Consider the following 15829-nt stretch of genomic DNA (forward strand, 5'->3'; position numbering starts at 1 on the left):
ACAAAGCAGCAGGGCTTTTGGTTTGTTTTTCTTCTCCAGTTTGAGCAAAATCACATAGAAAAGGTAAAATTCTTCAGCCTTCCCCACCCCGATTATTTTCAGCGCAAATGTTTCCCCAGAGTGTAGTAATAATCACTGTCTGGTGTGTTACTTTAGATGCTCTTTCTGTACTTAATGGCTTAAGAGTTAATTACATTGGTTATTCAACTGAAGAACGCCTTAAGTCAGTCCCTGACAAAAAATACTTATCAAAGCAAACTGCTTTCTATTTCCACTCACTGGAAAGATTGTAACCTTTGCAAAGAATAACTGATATGCAACTGTTTGCAAAACGAACACATGACTATTAAGTCTTCAAGTGCTTGTTCCATGATGCTGCACTGATTCAGTCTTAATAACCATTTATCAGCTCACACTTTTTTGTTGGAAAACAAAGCACACAGAAAGAGGTATTACTGCTGCCTTTTCTCTAATGAAACATGCTCTTTGTGGTCTAATCTAGCTGTTTAAAGAGGACATAAAGCATTCACTTTGCATGTGTTATTTAATTTCTGCTTAAAGAGCTTTGTACTTCAAATACAATGATGTTCTGTACCATTTTAAGAAACAATAGAATCAGGTTAAATAGCTTGCAAAAAACTCAGCAGATTTTAACTTAGCACATTCTGAACTTGGATTTTCTTCTAGAGAACCAGTCTACATTTTATTTCAAGTGCACACAGGGTCGAGTAAATAAGAACAAAACGCAAGTTTATTACTCTCATAGCCAAATACTTTTTCCCTTACATCTTCATCTTCCTTGAATACACTTGGATTTCAGTATTTTAAGATTAGGACCAAGTAGTTTTATTTAAAGGTGTATACACACTCGTATACATATGGACTAAAAACCAGGCAAGAAATTTAGGTAGCATTCAAAACAGAACAGCAGGAAGAAAAGTAGTTTGGGAAGCTCCATAGAGAACATTCACAATAAAAGAGAAGAAAAGCCAGATAAGCAGGTTAGGCAAGAATCGAGGTGAAAAGAAGTAAGAATGTTGCAATCCTTCAAAGAAGCAGCAAAAAGAATAGAGTAAAGGAAAGCTGATCCTGAACTAAAGGATGCATGTAACTATCTTTAAACCTGCCCTTAGGCTCCACCAATTGCTATAGAGCTCTTCATTAAAGTAGAAAAGGAGGAAAAAAATATATATATTTATGTTCAAGAGTTGCAGAACTGCAACTTAAGAGTATGATTTTAACCTAAGAACACACACTGGTTCCAGTTTCTGAAGTCTGGGTTGCAAGACAATACTTTCACCATGAACAACTCAAACGTGAACAAGGAATTAGCACACTGCACCTACTTACCTTTTTAAATGCTTCAGGCATGCATCTGTCCATAAATCTCTTGCAATTCTCATCAGAATCAGAAAGACCTTCGCAGAAAGGAAAGAGTGCACATGCTTTAAGTTTACCTTAGGAAGCTCAGTCTCAGTTTTTGAGTACATCAAGGAAAAGCAGCAGTAGAAGTGCTGGTATTCATGCATTATTAAGCACTATGCTTTTTCAGTTGCAGAAGAGCGTATCAAAAGAACTTTCCTTTTAGAACTACGATGCTTCCAACTGGTTCAGCTTCTACAACTTCTTCAAGCACATGAGTAAAACGTGCATTCCTCCCTTCCAGATTTATAACTAACTTCAGATCCCTATTGGGGCTACACTTGCCCCACCAAAACCAAACCTACTCATGGTCTTTTAATGCAGGTTAAAAAAAACACAAACCAGAACCACCAACAGCCTCCACATCTTATTACCTCCCTTTTGGCTGCTATTGGGCACGATGGAAAAACTACCTGCATTCTCACTCTGCCAGGAGCTGGGCACGATGCCTCTCCAACAAGCTTAACCATGGCCCAAGTACTAAACACAGCCCAAGTCCTGAACACAGAACAGTCAAATTGTTAATTCTAAAGCAGTCTGAGCATTTCACTAGCAAAAAACAGCCAGTTACACAAGGCTGGTACAGCACGGATTCAGATGACAGCTTGTTTTTCCACAAATGGAAAATAACCAGCACAATGAAAAACGAGTCAGTAATTCGGCTCTGAAAAAACAGCAACTCCTACAGTCATTAGAACATAAAGAAACATGTGCTTTTCTTGTTTCTTTCTTTTTTTTTTTTTTTTTTAAGAAAAAGAGCTTAAGTAAACAAATTACTTTAGAAAAAAAAGAGAACAACACTCCTATTATAGCATTAGGTAGAATAATTCATTGGTAATAATTCACTTTCACAGAGACGTGATCAATCTGCAGAGTGCTAAGTGAACAGCTGCAAAACTAATACAAGAGGTTTAGTTGCCCACTACATGCCTCTGAAATCTCATGAACAGATAATCTTTGTAATTGTAGAACTTACCCAGTCTTGCTAGATACGTGGATGCAATCAGGCACTTGCCTAGAGATTCCTCCCGCTTATAGGGTATGGACCAGTGATCTGTTAGAACTCTGCTTTCTAGCTCATACAAGTTGGTTGTTGGAAACTCAATGCCTTCTCCAGAGCAATTCCCGTTTTCATCATTTTTCTGTGAATAAAAAGAAGCTCAAGTGAAGCAATTTTTACCTCTCCGAGACAAATTCAAGGATTCTGTAGCTTTGGAAAACATGGCTGTACTTAAAGCAGCAAGTCAAATCCTTAACAGTTCTCAGATGCCTTCTGTTTTTCAAGGTAGGATTTCATATGGCACAATTACATACCTTCATATATCTCAATCTAGGTGATAACTGCTGTGTTTACATAACTAATTGCTAACTGATTGGCAATTTAAGCACCAAATCTTTTTCCTTAGCACTTCTGTCTGGGATGGGATATGCTAAGATCATCTAGTCCATGGGAGATTGTAGAACACAAAACCAATCTTCAGAGACTCACGCATGTAGATCCTGTTTTCAACATGAAATGGTTTAGTCCAAGGGAGGTGAATTTCATCACCCCTCACCCAATCACACTGAAAACAAACAAGACTAATCTGCTGGATTAGCCAAAGAAAAAAAAAAATTCAGCTACAGTTGCCCAGCAAGGAAACTACAATGGTACTTCTCCTCAAGTCCAAATAAGTTACTGGAAAGCACTGTGGAATGCAAACGGAAAAAAGCAAGCACAAGGCTGCAGCTCAGCTTTCCATGTCCCATTGCTCGTGGCACAGAGCAGCAGCTATTTCTGTGCACTGGCAGCACTCAGAATGAGCCCCTGTCCTTTGTTAGGTGCCACACGAGGTAACTGCCTCAGCAGTGCCAAGCACAACTCTAGGAAAGTTATCTATTTCTCCTATGTTGTTTACTCTTTTCACACTGCATCAGTGCTATCTAGCCCGCGTGTCAGAGTTCACAGAGACTTTCTCTGGCTTCAAAACAGCGAACAACTGAAGCAGGAGAAAGGACAGAATGTCTGGGTCGGGCATGGCAGCAGCCAGGAGCAACTGTCCAAGGAAAACACAAGTGTCATGGGGTAACAGGATCGCAGCCGGAGGGGAGCCAGGGACACACGGCGTAAGCTGAACGAAATGGCTGCACTGGAGAGGACACGGCGTATGAGGAACGGAATCAGTTTGTGCAGAAGGGCACTGCAAGCTCTCACTGCACTCACTTGTTGCAGGATCAGACGTGTGTATTAAAATGTAAATGGATCCTATTCACTTTTATAACATTATGAAAGTCACATTATGTCAAGGAAACGGCAACAGTACAGAGCTTACCCTATGAACTTAAAAGGCACGGTGACAACTGCACACAGTGGCTGTACTTAATGGTAGGTTCTCGACAGCAGCACTGCAATTTATAGGAGTGTAATGCAAAACAGCACTCGGGCAAGACAACGTGTCGGTGTTTGGGAAGGTGCCACCTTCCCACAATGCCCTATAAACACTCAGTCCCAAGTTTGCCATTATGGAAAGCTATATGGATCTCCAGCTTCTGGGAATTCTCTGATCCAGCACTGTGCAAGGAAGTCTAACGTAGCTCACGTCTGGTAAATCACCCCTTGTGAACTTCTGGAGAAGGGATGTTTGAGTGTCCAAACAAAAAGATACTGAAGGTATTTAAAAGCAAATGCTCTCTAGGAAATATCCTGCAGCAGTGATACAGCTTTTGTAGATGATATCCACCCAGAACATATTTCACTTCCTGCAGAAAATGAATGTGAATTTATAAGGAAAGCCCTTAATGCTGACTGCATAGAATACAACGATTAGCTTAATAAAGGAAGTCTGACTATAGTGCAAACATCCCATTGCTAGCTCCCAGATTCCAATTCAGCCTGGACTTGTAGCACAGGCAAAACAACATCTCAACAAATGATTACATTAAGAGAGCTGTGCTTTCTTCGTTCCCTAGAGCAGAGTACCCACATTGAATATCCATTACTAACATCAGCGTTTGAGAGGTGCAGCCTCACGGCAGTGCAGACCTTTCAACATTGCTGAAAAGCTGCACCTGTTGCTCCACTTGCCCATAAGTGGAGCTGCTCTTTACTCACCTCTTCCCCCACAAGCGATGAGCAGCACCTGCCATATTACAGAAACTCATAATGAGTGAATTCATACATTTTCTTCACGGTGTGCTCACAGATAAGGGCATTACCATAGCAGCTATGTTCAGAACAGAACTGGTCTACTGCTGTATTGAGTCTCCCAACAGAATGGTGACAAGAAGATCACTGTGATTCAGCACCAGGGTGCGGTGCTGGAAACTGCACTGACAACAAAGGGAATTATTTGCATTGGAGGAGTGCATCTTTGGCATATTCTGCTCACTAAAAGTGACAAGTCATCCTTAAACATCAATTTTCTGCTACTAAAATCCTGCCCAGAAAGCGTGAAGCTTTATAATGCATTAATTTTAGAATGCATCACATAAAAGCAGCCTCACAGCTGCCATGAAACATGCAACAGCCTCAGAGAAATGCCCACGTCAAAGTCAAATTCCCAATCATTAACAAATTTCATACTCTTGGAGATTGCCACCATGACCAGTTTGTACCTCATCTCTCACAGTATGAGCAACTCTGAAAACACACTGCTGCTCTTTCATACCTGTAGTGCACAAAACCCAAACTGATCACCATCCAACTTGCAATCGGTGCACTGCTGTTTGCACTGAGGGTTCAGCAGTGCCCCAGCTGCCACACCAAGGTGCTACACAAGATCTTCCAATGTTTTATGCTGGCTCCCTGCTAACCAACACCCACTGAAGGGCCTATTTGCTCTCCTGCCATTCACAAAGACAACAACGCACCACAGCTCTGAGCAGGTAATGGTGGTTAATTAGTGCTTTGGAACTAAGGGGCTAGGAACTGTCACTGGAGAATTTTCTGGTAGCCTTCACAGGCCTTTATTTCACCTGGGGAAGAAGAGTATGTGAGAAAATATCCTCACTTCAACAGTTTCAAGAGCTGATTCAGGGCTGTCACTCAGGAGATCTGACATCTCCCCAGGCTGTCTGCAGTCTGAAGAGAGACTTCTGCATAGAGCCTGCCACGAGGACTAACACAGAACAAAGATTAACCCTTGCATAGGAAGTGAAATAGAAATTAACTTTAACTGCCAAAAGTGCACAGTTCAAGGCTCCAAAATGCATTCCTGCAGCTTTTAGTTAATTGACTTATCAAGCTGTTCAGTGAAAGCTACCAACTTCCCAACGCTGGTCACTTCCCATAAAGCAACAAGGAGCTCAAGAATATCTGATGTTAGTTGGCACTCTTTGGAATGAAATTACAGTCAAATTATAAATTCAGCTTGTTAATTTGATTTTGAGAGAAGGATACCAATGCAGTTCAGTGTCACCAGAGTTAAGTTATGCCACATGCTCTTGAATCTTATATAATTAATGAAACAGAACCAGAAAGTCACATTTCTTTTAATAAACGATGGGATCGGAGTTTTTACAATCAAACTGTCCCTCATCCTCACGCATCTCCAAGTGGTTTCCACAAGTGATTTTACAGCCAAACAAACAGAATTTGATGTGTTGCTGTACTGCTAACAAACAGACCTCTTCTTTGTTACCATATCCCAGCAAACATGATCAAGTTTAACTGCACTGAAAAGCTGTAATGAAGAAACACAATGCCCTTAAAGCCAGAACTAGAAGACAAAAACAAGAGGCCCACCTCTCACTTTTAACACAGATCTACCCAGCAATAAGGATCAGCTGCCCTGTGCTCCAGCTGCCCTCGCTGCCAAGTGCCAATAGCAGTACTTCCCCTGGCACAGCACTGCTGTGTGACTCTCTGCTGTGTGCAAAGCAGCGCCCAGCACTCAGGTGGAGGCCCTGCATCAAACCCCCATACAACCAGAAAGAGCAGTTCTTTGCTCACTCATCTATCACGTCCATCAGCTTCTGGGAGCAGCCATGAGTCCTGCAGTTATGACTTGCAGGTCTATCTGTCACACTGCTGATTAAAGCAGCTTTTACTTTCACATCTGGGTGTCACTTTGTTGCTTTTTTTCTTTCCCATTTTAATTAACCCTTAGGGGGAAGATACCTGTTACCCACAATTGATTCACTGGAATAAGAACATAAAGTTTTTCAAATGAATCAAAGCTACCACTCCACACTTAGGCAGGAGAAGGCAATGTTTTAACACATGGTTACATCTTCTTACTTGGAACCCACTTTGCTCTGATAAAGCTGAAAGAACGTGAAGCTCTGGTCAGGCTGCAGATCAGGAACCATCCATAAACAACTCATTGAGCAACAGCCACTTATCTCAAAACGTAGTAACTGTTTCTAACTGTCTACAACTCAAACAGATACATCATTCCCTTGCTTTCTTGTCTAAGGAAACACATACCTGTATGCAAAAACCCCTGAGCATGATGACAGAAAGGAATGCTTTCTATAACCTAAGTAAGCTTGTTGGTAGATACGTCACTGTTCTGTTCTTTCTTGCATAGAAATAAAGCCTTTAAGTTAATATTTTTGCTATGCACTACTTGACACAAGCAAAGAGACTTGTCAGAGGAAAAAACACAAGGATTTAACAATGTTAATGTGAAGCAGTGATTCCATCCTAGTCTGTCACTAAAGGAAAATAAACCCTGTGTTAAGGACTGCTCTTACCTGGAGCCAACTTGGACTCCCACCATAAATACCTTCCAAGAAAAGAAGTGATTTGTTTGGTGAATGCTTTCATGCAAAGATTTGGACTCTGACCTTAACAGGAAGCAGCACAAGCAGGTTATCATGAATGCATGGTTAGAATGAAGTCTCCTCAGTATGCATGAAGGATTATAACCAATCAGCCACCAAAAATATGACTTTCCCCCATCTCTCAAGAACTACATAAACCTAGGAGTAAGAACACAACATGAACTTGGGTGGGGAAGAACTAGAAGTTAACTGGGGCTTTCTAAAACACTGCTTGAACTGTACCCCTGATGTCCATGGTGATAGTGCAGTGCTGCAGTGCAATACCCCCACCGTGCCCCGTGGCTCAGAGAGGAGCACAGTGCCCAGCAAAACGGACCAAAGCGATAGCACTGCTCTTCCCATCCCTTCAGCTGGTGTAAGCACAAAATGCACTGCTTATCACCACACAACTCAAAGCAACTGAGTGGAATCAGATTAACATCTTAATAGAATAAAACAACAAATTGCAAATGCTTGAGTCAATATGTCTGTTCCCCTTTGGCAAAGCACCAGGCATGAACAGAGAAGTGCTGCAGAAGCAGTAGATAAAGTATTTATTCTGACACTTCAGTGGCCAAAATTCAAGCTCTGGAAGGGAAAACTAGTCAGCAATGCTGCTAAACACACCCCTAACACTTCTGTTCTACTTACAGAGATGCACAGCGAGACAGAAGCAACAAAGAAGCCGAGAATGAGCTTGAATTCCAGTTCCACTGCATATTGTTACAAATTTGTGATCAAGCACCAAGGAAACCCATCTGTAAACATCTCCCAAGACAGCTCTGCTGGGTGTCAGAGCATGAGAGGTGAAAACTGCTGTTACACTGTGAGCAGGAAGATCAGGTGCCATGAAGCACTCAGTACACTGGGGTTTAGTTTTGTTTTTTAATTTGGCCCACAAAGTTTAACTGAGCCATACATACCAGGGCCTATTTCCATGGCAGCAGAAATACGTGATTTTTTTCAAATTAAGAGTTTACAAAAGAAAGGGGCACTTCCTTTCCATCCTTGCCCTCTTCACACAAAGAGCCAGTGTTCTTTAATCCAAAAGCAAGCCAAATGATTTGCTGGAATTAACTTCTTACACTGGCTAATTTGTTTTTATTCTCATTCTTCCTCAGTATTTCACTTCCTTGTTAAACAGCTGCCACAGAGCAGGACTTGAAGCTGGGAAGATGACCAGCAAATGCCTCCAGAGAGCCCCGTGTCAGCTTCCTGCCCAGCTGAGGGATGCCTGCACAGAGCTGCCTCTGCAGGCACTGCCCTGGCAGTAATTAAGAGGTGTCAGTCTCAATGTGAAGATTACTCCTTACAACCTTACAAAATAACAGGCTTAACAATAACAAATTCTCCGAAACAAGGCTTGTTTTCCAAGTTAGCAAACTGCCCCTCCAGCATTACCCCAATCCTCCCTACCTTCTTGCTCTTAGTGGTGTCTCCAGGATGATACATGGGGAATTCTCTTCCCAAATCCAAGGCAGCCCCGATGCAGACAGAGCCTAAAATGAAGTTCTGCACCAGGACAGCTGGTTTAATTTTTGAGAACAAAGATGCTGAAAACCAAGAGTGCTAAAATACTAATTCCACTTGACATTCCCATGGCACCCAGCCAGGAACTCACCGCCAGAATCCACCACAGAGCTTTATTTGATTGCTTAATTGTTTTACAAGGCCAATTTCTAGACAAGCCACACTGTAAAGCTTCCACTTGAGAATGCCAGAAATAGTCACTTCTGCAAAGCTCCACTCTGCTTACAAGACAGAAGACCGACTTAAATTTACAAAACTGTGAAATCCATTGCATTTCCTAAATAGCTTTTTTTGTCTTTAAGTAAATACAGCTCTTTCCATTCAAGGACCAAAGCACTCCACAAGCTTAACGTCCATGGTATTTGCAGTCAGCACAAGCCATTGCCCTTGTTGTACAAGCCAGCAGCTACAAGGTCCTGTTGCAGACCCTCCATGATGCAGCACAGCCCTCCGTGCTGAGCTGGAATGGGTTTTAGACACAGAATGGGAGTCAGAAATGGGTCCTGACGCTGGCACTCACTACAGTTGCTGACCTGTTCCTCTTAACATCAACAGCACTTCTAAAAGCTTCTTGGATGAGTTGTACTGTAAACCTTACCTACTAGGTTGTACCTCCATCTCTGGAGGCATTCAGGGCCAGGCTGGATGTGGCTCTGGGCAGCCTGGTCTGTTGGTTGGCAACCCTGCACAAAGCAGGGGGTTGAAACTCGATGATCATCGCGGTCCTTTTCAACCCAGGCCATTCTATGATTCTGTGATTCTACTATATCTGGTATATATGAGCTTTTGATCCAGTTCAACTAAAATTAAAATAAAGAGTACATGCTAAAGGAGACAGAGATAGCTAGACGATCCACTAATAACAACTCACCCAAAAGGTCACAGTAATGACTCTGAGAAGCAGTTTAAAAACAAATCAAGATCTCATTTTAGGAAGGTTTATAGCAATCATGTCCAACCTGCAGTCTGCGTGCAGCCCAGGACAGACATGAGATTGTGAACTCTCGCCATCATTACGTGATTCTAGGGATATCTGCCACAAGCAGGTCGTGCACAGCTGGAGCACGGACCACGTAGGTGGCAATGGGATGTGGCAGAGGTGAGTGCAGTGCAGGGCTGGCTGTGCCTCCCACATCAGCCACGCACACAGTCAGATCAGAAGCCACGTGAGTTACATGTGCTGGTGCCATACAAGGAGTACAACACGGTGACTGCTGATCATTTTTCCACCCACCTGCACATATGCACGCCTGTGAAGACAGGCAGTTATTGTTATTAAGCAGACATGGAAGTTTTCCCATTTATTAAACTTAGAATCATAGAATCACCAAGGTTGGAAAAGACCTAAAAGATCATCCAGTCCAACTGTTCACCTATTCCCAATAGCTCCCACTAAACCACGTCCCTCAACACAACATCCAGCCTTTCCTTGAACACCCCCAGGCTCGATGACTCCACCACCTCCCTGGGCATCCATTCCAGTGCCTGACCACCCTTTCTGAAAAGTAATACTTCCTGATGTCCAGCCTGAATCTCCCCTGCCGTAGCTTGAAGCCATTCCCTCTGGTCCTATCACTGATGACACGAGAGAAGAGGCCGACCCCCAGCTCACTACAGCCTCCCTTCAGGAAGTTATAGAGAGCAATGAGGTCCTCCCTGAGCCTCCTCTTCTCCAGGCTGAACATTCCCAGCTCCTTCAGCCTCTCCTCATATGGCCTGTGTTCCAGACCCCTCACCAGCTTTGTTGCCCTCCTTTGAACACGTTCCAGGGCCTCAATATCTTTCTTGCAGTGAGGGGCCCAAAACTGGACACAGTACTTGAGGTGCGGCCTCACGAGTGCTGAATATAGGGGAACAATCACCTCTCTGCTCCTGCTGGCAGCACTGTTTCTGATGCAGGCCAGGATGCCATTGGCCTTCTTGGCCACCTGGGCAAACTGTCGGCTCATGTTCAGCCAAGCATCAATCAATACCCCCAGGTCCATTTCCTCTACGCAGTCCTCCAGCCACACCGCCCCAAGCCTGTAGCGTCGCCTGGGGTTGTTGTAGCCGAAGTGCAGGAAAACTTGAGTTTGTGTTATTTTATAAAATAATTTAATAAGAGAATACATTCACTGCTGAAGAAGTACCCAGAATACTTGTGTGGCGCTGACAAATGCTTTAATTTTCAGTGCTTTGATTCATTGGCTGAACACAGTCCTGTGAACAGCATGCAGCCTTGCCTTCAGTTCTGAGAGAGGAATCTGCAACAGATTCCAAGATTTTAAAAAAGTCATCTTTTTTTGGTGTTTTTGTGACCCCGTTTTCAGTCGACACAAACACATCACCCGTGAATTATCAAATGGAACACACAGAGCTGCAATCAGACATTCAACTCAGAGTGAAATCTGATCACGTCTCTTTACCAGACTTTTATAAGAGAGAGAGGAATATCCCTCGCTTCACCACCACATCTCATCCACGCCACTGCTATTTGGCAGGATGTGTAGACATCTGCAAACAACTGATTTCAAGGATGAAGCTGTTCAGACGTTAAGATCTGGACCCACAAGCCCTGCTTTTGCTTGTCCTGCTCTTCTCTATCCTGTTTCTCTGTGGCTTGCTAAAGTCAGCGCCCAGGGCGCTCACGGCAGTTCCTGGACACACTGACAGACAGTGTCATCACATTCATTTATGGTTTCATCATAAACCCCATGGATTCAGCAGCAGTTCACATAACAGCTTATTTGTCAGTCATGAGAAGATGAGCGTAACCCTCTCCTTTACTCCAGAGGATCACAGTACAAATCTTTGTGTTGCCTAAGGAACAAACATAAGAGAAGCTCAGATCCTTGCCAAAACGTACTTATCAGATTTACTTCAGCCAACAGACACAAGCGTAAAAGTTGTATCAAACAGGCAAAGCTACCTCTATAAAAGCAGCTGATCTGAGCCTGTCAAAGTGGTTTAGCACTGCAGAGGGCAGAACGCCGAGCCAAATGCAAACGTACAGATCAGCTTCCCAAGATTTTAGGAAAACTGCACAAGGAAACGTGAAAACCATCTGTATTTCCAAATTCGTTGAGCACGGTCATGCCAACAGCACAGATCACAAGCAGTAACTTACAATGGAATCGGTGTGGAAAACATGAACCTGATGATTCCAACATTTGAGCCCTTGTGGAAATGAGTTCATGTGTGTTCTTATGTCAAGTCTCACATGTAACACACAGAGCACGCATTGGGCCGGCTCACAACAGCTGTCTTCCAAACTCAGCCCCCTGTATCACCTCCAGATGCCCCTGAAGATCAGCGGTGTGGACCACCGAAGGAGGACTCAGACTGGCTGTACTACTTCACCAAAGGAAAGATGTTTTTATGGGTAAGATATGTATCTGGTTGCTGTGGTATTTTCAAAGAACACCGACAGATGAACCTTTCTTTGATCAACCGAGCAGAACAGATTCTAACATTATGTAATAGAATCCAAATCAGCATATGCAAACATAATGGGTTCATTACTGGTTAGAGAAAACGTCAAGTGTTTAATCATCCATGGATCTACTCTTATATGCACAGCAAACTGCACTCAGCCATAAAAAGAACATATACAAAGTAAAGAGCTGACACACGTGTCTTGGAGCATGGCTGAAGTCTGCCTGTCATTTTTAAATAAAAAAAGAAGTCTAACTTTTGTTCACATGGTTATGGCAAAGATCATTAGAGTGGAAAATAATTATTTAGGGGAAAGTTGTAACAGCTGTGCTCTTCCCCCCCCCCCCATGTATATTTACTGACATATACAAGACAAAAACCAAAACAAGCAAAACAACGCTACCTCTCCTTTAAGTGAGCATTAAAATCAGCATGATGATGAGAAAGAGGAATGCATACTGTTAGAAGGATCTCTCCTGGCAGGAAGATAAGCAGAAATAACAGCTGAATTCCATGCTACAAGATAGCATGTGGACACTACAACATAATGTATATGACTACACTGAATAATACAGGTGTTCGTGCACTTGGCTTTCCATTCAGCTTCACAGGCCATAAGCTTGTATTGCATGGGAAACTACTTACTGATTAACGACCTAAATAATAGCTGTAGTTTATTAAATATACTTCCAAATTAAATTTGGAGAAAAAAAAGGCTAAAAAGCAATTAAATATAATTTGTTTTCTTGTCGTTTTATGTTGAAAGCTGCTAAGCTGCACTGCAATGTCAGACAAGCAGAGGAAATAATCCTAACTCTCACAACTCTTAGAGGTCCAACTATTGCACTACAAAACTGTAATGTACACACGCAGAGGAGTCGACAGGTATTCATATGCAAATACCCCCAATTACTAAATTAAGGCCCGAGTTTATATAAAGGTTAATGTAGCAAGATACTTTAATCCTTCCACGCTTATTTTGTGGATTTGTAATCATCTGCCTGTATTCAAATGCTTTGGTTTTCCTCCTTCAGGTTATCAAGAACACAAAGCAAACACCAACGTGAGCAGCGAAGGAAACTGAAGTTAGTTTGATCAGACATACAAACTGCAATAATAGGAAAGAAACCCTGATAGAATTGTCAGTGTTATTTGTAATAGGAACAGCAGTGGGGGGGGGAAAAAAAAGTGCTTTTCTGAAGTTTAAAGTGACAGCTTCTCTTTAAACGTCACACTGACAGCTCATGTTAGCTATGAGAGCTGATAGGAAAATCCACTCCCTTCACAGTTACAAAGACCTGGATGTGAACGAGCAGAGCTCTTTCTCACAGCCTTTCAAAGCAGAGCCTGGCAACCAGCTCCCTCTTGCTTCCATCAGTAACGTGATTTGACTCCCGCACAGTACACGTGCAGTCCAACAGATCTCTCCACATACATTATCATCTTCTTACATCAGGTAAGGATCTGAACAAGGAAATTCAGCATAAAAATCACCCATTCTTATTCTGCAAGGTTGCACTTCGTGACAGCACTCTGAGGCCGTGGATACAGATGATCTGTGCACGTGCAGTTAGTAGATAGTGCACATATTCTCATATGTACAGATATTTTATTTAGGTATATACACCAGAAGAGAGCACTTCTGGATCAGAACACCCCTAGGACACTGCTCACCACAGTCTGAGGGGGTGCATGAGCTCGAGCTCCATGAGAGGGCTGTGCAGAGCAGCCTGCAGGCACCACACAGCACAGCAGTTCTGTTCTTACCCTATGGGCTCCAGAGTCTGTGCATCACCAATGAGCTCCTTCCATGTGCGCTGCGGGAAGTTTTGGACACAGCAGAACTGGAGAAGGCCGTAGGCAGCACCCAGAGCCACGGGTGGACATGCAGGGCTGGGAGCCCCGGGTGCTGGGAATGCATGGAAGGGAAAGGCAGAACGAGGAGAGCTGCAGGCAGTTCTCCAGCCCCGCTGCTCCAGGCGTGCTTTTCAAACACAGCTATAATTTATAAAGCCTTTGTCTGAAGAACGTTTGAACTCATTGTACGCCCGCTTCTGAACGCGTTCGGCTCACCCGAAGAAAACCGTGTGCAACAAGCACTCGGGCTTATCCAAAGCAACACCCGGACCTCGCTTCCCCTCGCGCGGAGCAAATAGCTCCGAGAAAACACAACACGGGGCCGAAAAGATCCCGGGGCAGCCACCCCGCCGGCAGGGCCGGGGGGGGGAAGGCGGGGCGCCGAGCCGCGGCTCACCTCGGTCTCCACCACTTCGTGGTACGCGGGCGGAGGGTCGAAGCCTCCGCCGCCGCCGCCTCCGCCGCCGTCCCCGTCTCGGGAGCCCTGCCCGCCGGCGGGAGAGCCGCGTCCGGGCTGCGGGCCCTGCCCGCTCTCCATGGGCTCGTAGCCGCCGTAGTGCAGGCCGGGCCGCTCGTTGGTGAGCAGCGCCACGGCCTCGTTGATGTCGTTCTTGGCCAGGCGCAGGGCCTTGCGGATGGCGGCGGCGTCCGAGAAGCCCATGCAGAGCAGCGTGGTCATGTGCTGCTCCTCCTCGCTCTCCATGGCGGAGCAGGAGGGCGGCGGGGCCGAGGGGCTCAGGCGCTGCCCGCCCCGCGCGCCGCCATGTTGACGGGAGCGCCTCTCCCCTCAGCCGCCGCCGCGGCCGCCGCCCCCCCCCCGCTCCGCGCGCGCCCTCACACATACGCGCCTCAGCCCCGCCCTCGGCCCGGAAGCGGCGGCGAAGCTCGGCCGGGGAGCGCCCGCGTCACGTGACGGGGGAAGTTCTGTCGGGGCATGAATGGGGCCGGGGGGAGGGAACGGCCGGCCGCCATGGCGACGGGAGCCGGTGGGAGGGGCCGGGGCGGTCACGTGAGGGCGCGGCGTTGCCGCGGGAGTGGGACGAGGGGCCTCGCGCCCGTTCCTGTAGCTGTCTTGCTCTGGCGCTCTTGCTCGCTGCGCGCGCGTCAGAACGCGAGGCTGCTCGGGCGGAGCGCGCCAAAAGTAACGGACCCCTAAAGAGGGTCCTTGTGTCACACAAAACACACCGCTGCGGCTCGAGGTTTGCAGGCTTAAGGAAAAAAAAAAAAAAAGCAGCACTTCAGGGCATTCAATTAATATTCTGGATATCGACTCGTCCCTTGCTCGTGTGACCAGCGCTTAGATTGCGCTTTCTTATGTCCGAGATGAGGTGTAAGTTGTGTCATTCGAGGTCCCAGCTGCCAGAGTTGTTCGTGAAGAGACATTTCAGGGAGAACGTTTCAGTTTTATATGAAGAAACAGGGAGAAGCAGTAACCCTGTTTAATTAAGAATGAGAAACATAGAGCGAGTCTTTCCAGCTGAGGCGTCAGGAGGTGCGTGGGGACACGGGAAGGAGCTGAAGGAAGAAGCAATGCCCTCATCATCTGCCTTTGGGTAACCGGGGGTTTAGAGCTGTGTAGCTGCCAGCCTGATACGACACGTCTGTTGGTTGGCTGTGCTGCTGTACAGAAGTGAGTTACTTTGGACAAAACGCATCCTATGTGTGTACCCTGAGGGCATGAATAGCCTCTGTGTTACAGAAGAGACATTCTGGAGCAGAAACGACTTTTTCAGTAAGTGACTTTCACTGAGTTCACTGCTGTGACTTCTTGTTTTTCATAAAGCTGTTCACAAGCCAGTCCCATGTTTTAGAGCTCACAGTTCTGATGGTGAACGCAGCGTTTTCACGCAAAGAGAAACAG

General features: G+C 45.1%; 1 protein-coding gene across 3 annotated transcripts in view; it reads right to left on the reverse strand.

The window, feature by feature from the left end:
* Positions 1–14686, reverse strand: part of USP24 (ubiquitin specific peptidase 24) — a 60764-nt gene extending 46078 nt beyond the window's left edge. The window contains exons 1-3 of one of the 3 annotated variants that reach the window (XM_042873279.1): positions 14366–14686; positions 2399–2564; positions 1351–1418 (exon numbers count right to left, since the gene is read on the reverse strand). In XM_042873279.1, the coding sequence (XP_042729213.1) occupies positions 1351–1418; positions 2399–2564; positions 14366–14671 (540 nt within the window). In that variant the 5' untranslated portion in view covers positions 14672–14686. Of the gene's footprint in view, positions 1–1350; positions 1419–2398; positions 2565–2736; positions 2860–2911; positions 3055–14365 lie in introns of those variants that run through there. The other 2 variants (XM_042873280.1, XM_042873281.1) reach the window with 2 other exon arrangements.
* Between the last annotated feature and the right edge of the window lie 1143 nt (positions 14687–15829).

Source organism: Lagopus leucura, unplaced genomic scaffold, assembly GCF_019238085.1.
Source record: "Lagopus leucura isolate 7727_CA_CO unplaced genomic scaffold, USGS_WTPT01 Super-Scaffold_100009, whole genome shotgun sequence".
Lineage (NCBI taxonomy): Eukaryota > Metazoa > Chordata > Aves > Galliformes > Phasianidae > Lagopus > Lagopus leucura.